The 13,244-nt window shown below is 35.7% G+C and overlaps 1 protein-coding gene across 1 annotated transcript in view; it reads left to right on the forward strand.

Annotated features, from left to right (window-relative positions):
• The first annotated feature begins 1,686 nt into the window (after positions 1-1,686).
• The window catches only part of LOC107557026 (serine/threonine-protein phosphatase 2B catalytic subunit alpha isoform-like), a 17,005-nt gene continuing 5,447 nt past the window's right edge, over positions 1,687-13,244 (forward strand). The window contains exons 1-8 of the mRNA XM_016240327.1: positions 1,687-1,773; positions 1,937-2,048; positions 5,158-5,303; positions 5,426-5,565; positions 10,043-10,120; positions 10,487-10,581; positions 11,050-11,175; positions 11,815-11,892. Of these exons, the coding sequence (XP_016095813.1) occupies positions 1,687-1,773; positions 1,937-2,048; positions 5,158-5,303; positions 5,426-5,565; positions 10,043-10,120; positions 10,487-10,581; positions 11,050-11,175; positions 11,815-11,892 (862 nt within the window). The remainder of the gene's footprint in view (positions 1,774-1,936; positions 2,049-5,157; positions 5,304-5,425; positions 5,566-10,042; positions 10,121-10,486; positions 10,582-11,049; positions 11,176-11,814; positions 11,893-13,244) is intronic.

Raw genomic sequence — 13,244 nt, forward strand, 5'->3', positions numbered from 1 at the left:
TAGCCTACTGATTTTTTTATAATATTAAAAATATCTGTATGACATTATATTCTGCAGTTCTTCTCTGTTGTACCAAATATCTATACTTTTCAAATTATCATATCAAAGTTAGAAATTCAAATATTGTGACCAAATAAATTTTGTAGGGTGCCACAAATTTGTAAACATTTACAAAGGATGCCGTGACTAAAGAAAGGTTGGGAAACACTGATTTAGAAGACCAAAACCAAACAAAGTTAAGTCTGACACAGAGAAAGGGACCGATGGCCGGCCAGCCGGGGTTCGTCTTTATTTAAATTTATGTGTGTGTACTTCTAAGATGTTTGGTTGGTAAAATAAATGTTGTAAATTCAAATCAGAGCGTCTTCCGTGTCTGGAATGGATATATTCTTGAGTCTATAAGGTAACAATAATATAATAAGATAACCTTGTTTGAAATGGGTTTGGCTAAAAGAAAATTTTGGTTTCGTCTATACTACTAGGTACTTATACTATATTGACTGGGTTAAATAGAATTGCATTTCTAAAAAGAGACTAAAATACAATTTTCATTGACTAAAACTAGACTAAATGGCATCAGTTTTCGTCGACTAAAACTAGACTAAAATGCTCAGACTTTTAGTCGACTAAAACTTGACTAGACTAAAAAGAGTATGAACGTGACTAAAACTAATAAAAACTAAAATGACAGTTTCACACAAAGACTAGACTAAAACTAAAATTAAAGCAGGCCGCCAAAAACAACACTAGTGGTGCTTTAATTAGCATGCTGATCCTGTGCTGAGCTACAGGCATATACACCCAGGACAGACGTATTTGCTCATAAGAACTGGATTCTAATGGGGTCTGGTGAACCTGTCATGCATGACTCCCTGAAGACTGATTAGTTGACTATTCGTTCAGGCAGTATTTAGCACTGATGCATTAAATTGATCTAAAGTGGCAGTACAGACCATATATAATGTTACAAAACATTTCTATTTCAAATAAATTGTTCTTTTGAACATTGATAATAATAGAATGTTTCTTGAGCAGCAAATCAGCATATTGGAATGATTTCTGAAGGATCACTGAAAACTTTGTTGAGCGATGTCTTGGTGTGTAGTGGGAGAAACAGGAAGTGAGATGCTCCACATTTTATTCACAGGTCTCAAGCATGGTGACGCACGTACAGTAGGTCATTTCACACGATCTGGACTTTTGCTGTAAAATCAGATTCCTCAAGCGCCGGACTTTGACTGAAATTCTCAAACTCGTTTCCCTTCCCACAAGCTCAGAGTCAGATTAAACACACTTGCTCATTTCAACCTCTGTCTTTGTATGTCAGTGATGTGGGCTTGATATCTGGGTATTCTTACGTGATGCATGAGCTAAGAGGGTTTTAAATGCGTATAAACATTCAAAGATATATTAATGAACATATACAAACATCCGTGTCTGTAGCTCAAAAATGACTTCTGTTGCGACTGAAGCATAACTGTCTTCCCGCAGTAATACCTGCATTTATTATTTTCTTAAAAATCACTTAAAAATAAATCTACATTTTTCATTTTCAATCCTGACAATGAGTTGAAACTCGCATGAAAGCATAAACTACAGTTTCCGTTGACCACGCAGGCTTGGTTATCAGCTGATAGTCTCATCCCAGTTATCTTGTAACTCTCGAGTGTTCCTTTGATTACGAGAATGGGCAATTCTGTCACAAACGTCAGGGAATCAGTGTCCAGCTTCAAACAGCGAGGATATGGTTTGGTCCGAGGGCAGCGAGTGAAGGTGATGGGGACTGACAGTAAATGTGTTAACATATGTAATGTAATTGGAAGCGTATCATTAACACTACACAGACGTTACGCTGGCATGCATTAGCATGGTGTTTGTAGGTATCTCATGAATGTGGCCATATGTTTCAACTCTTTTTCTCTCTCCTTCTCTGCAGTGTGTTCTGTACCTCTGGTCACTGAAAATGCTCTACCCAAAGACGCTATTTTTACTGAGAGGAAATCATGAATGTAGACATTTGACAGAATATTTCACCTTCAAACAAGAATGTGAGTATGCCACATGTGTACACTCAAACTATGCTTGCAATGCTGTATTAATATGCTGCAAATATAATTTGCAATGGCAAAAAAGGGTTTAAAAATCCAAATAGATGCTCTTTCACTAGTAGTCTACTATTCGAAAGATTGGGGTCAGTATGATTTTTACTTTGAATACTTTTATTCATCAAAGATGCATTAAATTGATCAAAAGTGTTAGTAAAGACATCTATAATGTTATAAAAATTATAGTTTATGTAAGTTATATATTAATTATATAATTAATTAAATAATATTAAGAGGCACAGTCGTTTTTTAAAAAGAATAAGACATTTTTGAGCAGCAAATCAGCATTTAAGTTACTTTTTAAAATATGTAAAATAAACAAATATTTTAAATTGGGATAATATTTCACATGATTGTTTTTACTATATTTTTGAACAAATAACTGCAGCCTTGTTGAGCATAAGAGACTTTTAAAAAATTTAAAAATCTTACCAGCCCCAAACTGTAGAATGGTAATTTATATTTATAATATATTCCAACATTTGTAATGATTTTTGTATTTTTGATTAGTAATTAATGTTTTAAAAGGAGTACATGCATTCCATATCCATATATTTTCCTATATCAGACCTGTCAGTTTTCCCGTATTAATAGAACAGATTGATTTGTCATAATTGTATATATAATATACATTTTTTATTTGATATCATTTTTCATAACTTGGAATAAATCATTTTATGTTATTTGGTTTTGTATGCAATGTTTTTATATGTTGTGTTTATATGTACATTTGAATTGCAGTTCATGTTTCAGAACAATGACAAAGTTTAAATGGGTTATATAAATTCCATCTCCCTATATTTCACTGAAAATAATCAAATTAGAATAACGGAGCACAACCCTCAGTTCCCTTCGATAATTTCCTACAATGTCTATTGTTCCTGAAAGGACAAATCTTTCCATTTAAAGAGAATGAGGTTTATAACGCAGAGCAGTTGGGAGGGGTGGAGGAGGGGTGGGACGTGGAGTATGAGGTAATGCTTCAGAATGGCGCTTTCCCATGAGGCCGAGCGGTGGAGCACAGAGACAGGTGAGGTGGGAGGGAGAGGTGCAGAGTTGACAGCAAACTCTTTATCTGTCTACTCCACTGACCTGTCGCCATGGTTACAAATACTTTTGAGAGGCGGCGTATTGAGACATAATGAGAATAGGGCTAGCGTCGACACACTAAGAGAAAAAAAAACCCTCCTCCGTCTGGAGACACTGTTTATCTTGTGTGTGAGTGTTTGTGACGCACTGAGACACATGGGGCTGACCGCTAAAGTTCGGTCCCAGTAGGAATCTAATGAGACCAGAGAAAAACAAGTGCTGTTATAACAAAATAGCTGATGTTTGCTACATATATTAGGTGGTTTTTGCAAAATAACTGTTAAAAAAAACATGATGTCACCTCTTGTTTCTTTCTCATAATGACTTACCTTTGTTTACTCTTAGGAGGCATACTGTAGAAAAACAAGATTTTTTGATTGTTTGAAATGAAAGAACTTGTGATGTACTATGTAAACAAACTTTAATGTTAACAACGCAGTCCCAGTCATGCCTATAATGTCAGAATTTTTACTTTATTAGAATATGACCCAACTTGATAACAACTACAGTGTTAATTATGGCATTAGCTGAAAATAACTAATCATAGCATCTTATATTTTCTTGTCTTAAAAGGATAGTTCACCCAAAAATGAAAATTCTGTCATTAATTACTCACCCTCATGTTGTTCCAAACTCGTAAAACCTCCGTTCATCTTCGGAACACAAATTAAGATATTTTTGATGCATTCTGACAGCTCTCTGACCCTCCCATAGACAGCAAGGGTCCTTACATGATCAAGGTTCAGAAACATAGCAAGGAGGTCGGTAAAATAATCCATGTGACATCAAAAGGGTTCAAATATTTTTGTGCACAAAAGAAAAAAAAACGGCTTCTTTTGCGCACAAAAAGTATTTGAACCCGGTTGAACCCCTGATGTCACATGGATTATTTTACCGATCTCCCTGCTACGTCTGAACCTTGATCGTGGTAATTACATTGCTGTCTATGGGAGGGTCAGAGAGCTCTCAGATTCCATCAAAAATATCTTAATTTGTGTTCCGAAGATGAACGGAGGTCTTAAGGGTTTGGAATGACATGAGGGCGAGTAAATAATGACAGAATTTTCATTTTTGGGTGAACTATCTCTTTAAAGGTACAGTAGCAAATATAGCCTGTTTTGAAAGCTTGACTAACATTAAAAGTGGTTTTCAGGTAAAAATGAAATAAAATGAATAAAACAAAATAAATAATAATAGAGAGTGCACATGAACACCATAACAATGTTGTATTTACATTGTTGGGTTTTTTTAAGCACAGAATTTTAATGGCGCGTCCATTAAAGATTCTTAGCAGAAGCTAATCTGATATTTATCATTAAAAGTAATTGTGAATTGTTGATGGTATTTATTGTTGATGGTATCTATGAGGAAAGAATAATGATAAAGTAAAAAAATGCTTCTCATTCAGTGGGTTTATAAGGGTTTATGTGTGCGACCGAACTACATTTCCCATCATGCTCTGTGGCAGCACAAGTATGAAAATTCAGAACGAAAGCATCAGTTACACATCTAATGCATATCCGTTGCTCTTCATTTTGTTGTGGTAGCATTAAAATGTCTTTGCAAAACAGAGAAACAGATATTGGCTTAATAAGAGAATGTATTTAACAAAACATTATGGTAACACTTTAGTTTAGGGAGCAATTCTCACTATTTACTAGTTGCTTATTAGCATGCATATTACTAGCATATTGGCTATTTATTAGTACATATAAAGCACATACAGTATTAATGCTTTATTCTTCATGATTATATTTTAGATCCCTTAATCCTACCCCATACCTAAACTTAACTACTACCTTGCTAACTATTAATAAGCAGCAAATTAGGTGTTTATTGAGAAGTAATGGTTAATGGTTAGTTAATAGTGAGAATTGGTCCCCAAACTAAAGTGTGACCAAAATGACTACTTTTCCTGTGTACTCACTTTTTTTTTTTACTGTTTTTCCCCCTCACTGTTCAGGTAAAATCAAGTATTCAGAGCAGGTTTACGATGCCTGTATGGGCGCGTTTGACTGTCTGCCCTTGGCAGCTCTCATGAACCAGCAGTTCCTGTGCGTCCACGGTGGCCTGTCCCCAGAAATACAGACCTTAGATGACATAAAGAAGGTACTGCCAAGCCATGCGTGAACAGCTGCACTGTGTGTGGGATGAGAAGGATTTCATGCATGGCCACAAGAAAGTGTGTGTATTTCTGTATTCTGTATTATATTTGTGTCTCTGTGGCCTAGTTGGACCGGTTTAAGGAGCCCCCAGCATTCGGGCCTATGTGTGATTTGCTTTGGTCCGATCCCCTGGAGGACTTCGGCAATGAAAAGAGCCAAGAGTACTTTAGCCACAACACAGTGAGAGGATGCTCATACTTCTACAGGTGGGTGGTTTTTGTGTGTTTAAGGGTGTGAGTTTTGATGTGTCTGAGGGGGAATATATTGTCATACTATATGGGACAATTTGTCAAAAGAATCTGCCGTTAAATAGCCAATAATGGGGGTTTCAGCAAAATGTATATAGTAAAACAATTCATGAAACAACAAAATAGTAAAAGGAAATGTTTGGGGTCAGTAAGATTTTTAAAATGTTTTTTAAAGAAGTCTCTTATGCTCACCAATGCTGTATTCATTTGAACAAAAATACAAGAAAAACATATTGTAATATTGTGAAATATTATCACAATTGAAAATAAGCGTTTTCTTTATTTTTTTATGTGTTTTTAAAATGTAATTTATTCCTGTGATGCAAAGCTGAATTTTCAGCAGTCATTACATCAGTCTTAGAGACACATGATCCTTCAGAAATCAGTCTAATATGATGATTGGCTGCTCAAGAAACATTTCTTATTATCAATGTTGAAAATGAATGTGGAATTTTGTATAAACCGTGATACCTTCTTTAACCTTTTTTGGGGGGGATTCTCTGATTAACAAACAAACAGCAGAAGAACAGCATTTATTTAAAATAGAAATCTTTTGCATTATAAATGTCTTTTCTGTCACTTTCGATCAACTTAACATGTCCTTGTTAAATAAATGTATTCATTTCTTTTTAAAAAACTTCTTCCTGACGCCGAACTTTAGAATGGTAGTGTAGGCTCGAATTCACAAAAATTATTCTGATTTCAGAGGGTTTTAAATGAGGCTTCCTGCCAAAGAATAATATATATATATATATATAAATGGTAATTGCAACTTTTTATCCCACAATTCTGCGCGATTCTATATATATGTCTTAATGCCACTGCCACAATGCTTTGAATGTGCATATGTGTGTGCACTGATGTTGTGTAAAATATTGTACACATATGTGGGCGTATATATATGTGTGTGTGTGTGTGTGTGTGTTGGGTCTCTCCAGGTGCTCAGGGTTGATCTTGTTTTCTGTCCTCTGTTCTGACTGCATAAAGCAACAGCCTCTTAATATTTCACACACTCTGCTGAAAATTTAATGGAATGGCATTGCACTTGTGTATGTGAGAATGAGAGTTTGTTTCTGTTAGAGCAAGAGTGAAGATTCGTCTGTTGTTTTTCAGCATTTAAATGTTTGTGTTTTAGCATTAGCATTAGCATTTAGTCTTCTGAAACCATACAATAGCTTTGTTTTAGGGTATCTATCTATCTGTCTGTCTGTCTGTCTGTCTATTTATCTGTCTATCTGTCTATCTATCTATCTATCTATCTATCTATCTATCTGTCCGTCTGTCTATCTATCTATCTATCTATCTCTCTGTCTGTCTGTCTGTCTGTCTATCTATCTATCTGTCTGTCTGTCTGTCTATCTATCTATCTATCTATCTATCTGTCTGTCTATCTATCTATCTATCTATCTATCTATTCCTAATCTCTCTCTCTCTCTCTCTCTCTCTCTCTCTCTCTCTCTCTCTCTCTGTATGTCTGGTGTAATCTGCAGATTTGGGCCAGTGGTTTGGAGCCCTACATTCATTAGTGTGTCTGTGTGTTATATGCATAATACCAGAGGCAGCCATGTTTCAGAACACACGTAACTGAATTTATCACACACACACACACACACAACGCTGCATATTCTACTTAGACAGATACATACCCACACACATCTCTGTTATGCAAGGCTCACAGAAGCCATTTGTTTTAATCTGTGTTGTCAGTGTTCCTCGAGCTACCCACCTCCCTGAATCACCATGTTGGTGTTTAATCACTCCTATTTCACTCCATTCACTCCGTTTGTTTATGTGATTGCCTTTATGCACACGCACACTCCGTGTATATGGTTTTCCCAGAGTGCATGCATACAAATGAAAACATTTAGAGAATAGAAGCGGCATTTAGTATAAATATATGTATAAATTAGTAAAAAATACAAATAAATTACATTTTATCCATGAACAAAACTAGATTTTTATTATAGAGAATATTCACTACAAGTGGTAAAATGTTAATTACCACAAAAATAATTTTCCTTTAAAAAAAAAAAGCAAAAATGTGAATGTGAATATTCACAGAAATGTTATTGTTAAATGATTTCTATTGAATTGACTGGATTTCACCCATAAACAACAATAAATGCATCCTCACCTTAAGTGCCTCACTTTTTAGTAAAGAAATCCAGAGACAAGTCAAAATAATTTTTTGTGTTCATCAACATATCATGATGTCAGTTGAGATGAATTTGCAATGAACAGGAAATATTCCTTTAAATTACGTCTGCAAACAATGTGTACTTTTCCCAATTCATATGTATTCTATATGGTTTCTAATATGTCAAAAATATTCAGTATTTGTCTAAGTGGACATTTCTTTGTCAGATTAAGTTGGAAGTGGACCAGGCTTTATGCTGATCAAACGTCTGGCCGTGTGAGACTAGGGTGAAGCTGTCAGATGAGGAGATGGGGGGGATGTCCTTTCAGCCTCCTGATCTTACTGTAGTCAGCAGAAAGAGTGAGATGGAAGGAGGGAGAGAGTGATGGGCTTACACTGCGGCCAGCAACGGCAACTCAGCTACGCGATCTATCCCACAATCCCCAAGGGCTCTGCAGTGTGGTGTTGCCATGACAACCCGTTTCCTCTTGCCAAACTGGAGCGAGTGATAGCGAGAGAGAAAGAGAGATGTAGAGGAAGAAGTGATTGGTAGAGAGCAGTGGTAAAGCAGCAGTGCCCCCTCATTAGCCGATGACACAAGAGAGAGAGAGAAAGACAGAGAGCAGTTCACACCCTCCTTTACACACTCTTTGGGTTGTAGGCAAACGTATGTTAGGATTCTCTCACAGTGCAGCCTGACAGCATCCATCTCCATTCATTTTCATTGCATAGAAAACTTTAATAAATCTTTAAACACAGACCTACTGTGAGTTCTGAGGTTGTTAACTGAGATGCTTTTGTTGAAGCCATTCATTTGCATTATTCTTTATTTTTAAAACGTATTCTTAAAATAATTCCGTTTAACTGTTGAATTTGTCATGAAAAACGACATTACCCATGATTCTGTACAGACAGTTCCACTAATCAGAGAGTCATGGCGAGCAAATTCAGGGAATTTGCAGGGAATGCACACTCCCATGAAGTCATGACGTAATCGATTCGGCAGTTGCTATGCTGTCAAAATACTTCAATATTTGTATAGTTATGCATATTTTGCAATAAAAATAAAATATATTGTTTCCATAGGTATAATCAACAAATATAATATGATTCGTTTTATAACTCTCCATAGTTTTTAATTCTGTCCTGCAGTGCTTCATGGGATTGTAGTTTTTGTTCCTCACCAAAGCCATTGAGTGCACAATTGTAATTTTGGCTTTTTGCTTCAAATCAAAGTTTGTAATGTGGTGAATCTGGTTGGCTTGACTAATGGCTTATAACACTTTAACAAAGACTTTTTTTTACCCTATGGTTTCAGAAGTAAAAATACTTGTTGGAACCAACGGCACTGAAAAAGTGGACGGGCACTAAAGCACTCTATATGATATTGCAGCGTTTTTTATTATTATTATTTTAGTGTATAGCAATTGTGGTTGAAAAGAAACAATGGCAACACTATGCAATAAGGTCCTATTAGTTAACATTAGTTAATGCGGTCACACTATATTTTAAGGTCAAATTCTCGGCTAAATACTAACTAAGACTTTTGCCTCAGTATAGTCCTAATTACTGCTTATAAATAGTTAGTAAGGTAGTTGTTAAGTTTAGGCACTGGGTAGGATAAGGGATATAGAATATTTTCATACAGAATATGTGTATTATAAGTACTAATAATATGCTAGTATTATGCATGCAAATGAGAAACTAGTTAATAGTGAGAATTAGTCCCTAAACTAAAGTGTTACCGTTAATGCATTAACTAGCATTAACTAATAAGGAGCAATACATTTGTTAAAGTATTTTATAGCTAATGTTAACAAATGGAAACATATTTCAAATTGTTACTGAAAAAAAATTTAATTGTTCTCACAGACTTGCTCTGAATGGTGGTCAATCTTCTTTTTACCAAAAATATTCTTGAGAAAAATGTATGGCAAAATACAGTATAACTAAAATTCTTGGCATGAGAATACTGATACAACATTGTGAGATAAACTATATTTATTGATACAATAACAATGTTAAATACTATCACAATATAAATTTTTCATTGAAACACAAATCATACCAGGGTCTGCTGAGACTGTGAGTGAAAAAGTCTGTCAATGTATTCTATATCTATACATATATGAACTCTGAATTGCAAATATGTAAGAACGAGGATTTCTTTCTCAGGATATCTGTTAACATAACATGATAATGCTGCACAGTTGAGCACCACACTGCCCCTGCTGGACACATATTGAATTGCACGCGTGCTCCATTCACACACTCCTTCTCTCAATCTCTGTGTTGCAGTTATCCAGCTGTCTGTGACTTCCTACAGAATAATAACTTGTTATCAATCATCCGAGCACACGAAGCACAAGATGCAGGGTATGTATTCCCTGTCTTTTGCACTGTAATTCAGTTTTTGTGTATTAATATGCACCCTTTAGGGCAGGGGTCACCAAGCTCAGTCCTGGAGGGCCGGTGTCCTGCAGAGTTTAGCTCCAACCCTAATCAAACACACCTGAACCAGCTAATCAAGCTCTTACTAGGTATACTTGAAACTTCCAGGCAGGTGTGTTGAGGCAAGTTGGAACTCCAGGACCGAGTTTGGTGACACTTTTTTAGGGGTAGATAAGGTACTAAGGTTTTTTAAGGGTACACTTTTTTCGTACAGGTACGGTTTTTGCACATTTTGTCTATAAAAAGTAAATTACAGTATGATTTGTCTTCCCTCTCTCTCTCTTCTAACAGGTATCGGATGTACAGGAAGAGTCAGACTACTGGCTTCCCTTCCCTAATTACCATCTTCTCTGCACCAAACTACCTTGATGTTTACAACAATAAAGGTGAGTCCTGTTTTTCCTTATGTGCGAGAAAAATGGAGCATTATGATGGGAGTTGGATGAGAGTGTGGGCAGGACCATCAGCTTGAGTGACTCCATCCATGTGTTCTTATCATCCGCTGATGGAACAGGGTCAACCTCTCAGCAGTACCATCTAGTGGAGGCTCTTTGTGAAAATGAATGTTCAGCCACATAAAAAATGTATATACTGTATATCCAGGTGTATTAACGCCATATTTGATTGACATGTTCTTCCTTATAGAGCTCATTTAGGTTGGGTTTTGTCATATCATTGTGTGTACACACAGCTTTAGCAAAAAATGTAGACAATAATTCCACTTGTATTAGTCGATTAGGAAACAAACCCAGCGGCCCAGGAAGCTACGCTCTCTTGAGATTATTTCTCATATTATTGATTCAAGAATGCTCATAGGCCGGAGGCTCACTTTTTCTTATTATTCACTTCCTCAGCTGCCGTTCTGAAGTATGAGAACAATGTAATGAACATCCGGCAGTTTAACTGCTCCCCTCATCCTTACTGGCTGCCAAATTTCATGGATGTCTTTACCTGGTCACTTCCATTTGTGGGGGAGAAAGGTACCTCTGTCGCATATATATATATATATATATATATATATATATATATATATATATACAGTACATATATATATATATATATATATACACATACATACATAACAATAGCTCAAAAGTTTGTCTGTAATATGTTCATGTTTTTTTAGTTTAAGTTTCTTATGCTCAACAAATCTGCATTTATCTGATCAAAAATACAGTAAAACAGTAATATTGCTATTTAAAACTTTTTTCTATTTTAATATATTTTAAAATATCATTTATTCCTGTGAAGGCTAAGCAGAATTTTCAGCAGTCATTCATCCCTTAGAAATCATTCTAATATTTCTTCTTATTATCAATGTTGAATACAGTTATGTTACTTAATATTTTATGAAAAATTAAATTTTTATGGATTCTTTGATGATTACAAAGTTCAGAAGAACAGTTTATTTGAAATAGATGTTCTTACTGCCATAAAGTATTCTGAATAAAGTATTAATTTCTTTCCCCAAAAAATCTTAACCCAAAACTTGATCATCTCCAATACTTTTTCCTTAAGAAAAAACAGACACAGCAAAAAAAGCTTGTGCTTATGTCCGATATTTTCAACTAAATGTTGTTTTGCTATGTTGCGATTGACTGTCTGTGCTTTGCCTGCAGTCACGGAGATGCTGGTAAATGTGTTGAGCATCTGTTCTGACGATGAGCTGATGAATGATGGAGACGAAATCTTTGACGGTGAGACATCTTCAGTCATTTGCTCCACAGTGTCCTTTGTATTGCATTTAGATGATGAGCATATTTTATGAGTACCCCAGTGTGAAACATGCTTTGCTAGCCGCTAAAGAAACTACTACCAACCAGTATTGGAGAAACTTTTCAAGCTACAAGCTACTTATGATTAAAGAAATGTAAACTACAACTACAACTACAAGCTGTAATAATTGTTTCGTTTAATAGAAGCAGTATTTCTCTGACTCAAAAAAAAAACAATGAGGGTTTTGTATGAATTAATAAAAACATAACATAGTAACATAAACACTTTATACCAGTGGCGTTCCGTCCATATAAGCTGCGAATGCTCCGCATACCCAGGCCATTTGAGAGAAAAAGTTCATGGGATAATTCATATAAACATGATTATAAGTTGATCCCTTGTCATTTGAAATGTAACTTAAAGCTTAAAGAGTTAGGAATAAGAACGTACAATGATTTATTTGCCAAACGGCAGTAATTTTCTTTAAATCTACCAGTTGTGGTTGCTTCTGGGCGAGTGGATTCTCCGCAGCTTTCTCGCCACCGCTCTGTTGCTATGACTCGTCAGGATTGTAGCGCGTTCTCAGTGATTTGCTGGTCTGCGGCAGATTTAATGCGCGAGGTAAGCTGTCCGCAAAGCGCTCGCCCAAGCAGAAAAATGTGCTGTTGATGTCAGATCTACATTGCTGAAAATCACATTGTGTTTGATGCAAAACCAACTCAACTAAATCAAAAGAAAAAAAACACTGTAACTGTATATTTTTGTTTTCTCAAGCAAAGCAGATCTTAAAAGTCCACTGAAAACATATCTTCTTACATTTTTGGTCATAGACAACGTATGTTGAAGATATACGTTATTGTCAACGTTATTGCCTAAGCGGTAAATTTTCAAAAAATGTTTATAAAAACGTGGTCTATATAAAATTTTAAAGGGGTCATATGATGTTGCTAAAAAGAACATTATTTGGTGTATTTGGTGTAATGAAATGTGTTTATGCGGTTTAAGGTTCAAAAAACACATTCTTTTCCATGCATTATTGTTTCTCCTCTATGCCCCACCTTTCTGAAACGCGTCGATTTTTACAAAGTTCATCGGTCTGAAAAGCGAGGTGTGCTCTGATTGGCCAGCTATCCAGTGCATTGTGATTGGCCAAATACCTCAAGCGTGTGATGGAAATGTTACGCCCCTTACCATACTGTGATGCCCTGTCCGGCCGGAGCGACCAGACAAAAACATTAAAACCCATTATAAACGAGGCATTTGTAGCATCCAGTGGGGACGTAATTACGGATTATAATGACTTATACTGTCTTTTTACGCGTTGCGTTGCATC

This window comes from Sinocyclocheilus grahami, unplaced genomic scaffold, assembly GCF_001515645.1.
Source record: "Sinocyclocheilus grahami isolate Dianchi unplaced genomic scaffold, SAMN03320097.WGS_v1.1 scaffold588.1, whole genome shotgun sequence".
NCBI classification, from domain to species: domain Eukaryota; kingdom Metazoa; phylum Chordata; class Actinopteri; order Cypriniformes; family Cyprinidae; genus Sinocyclocheilus; species Sinocyclocheilus grahami.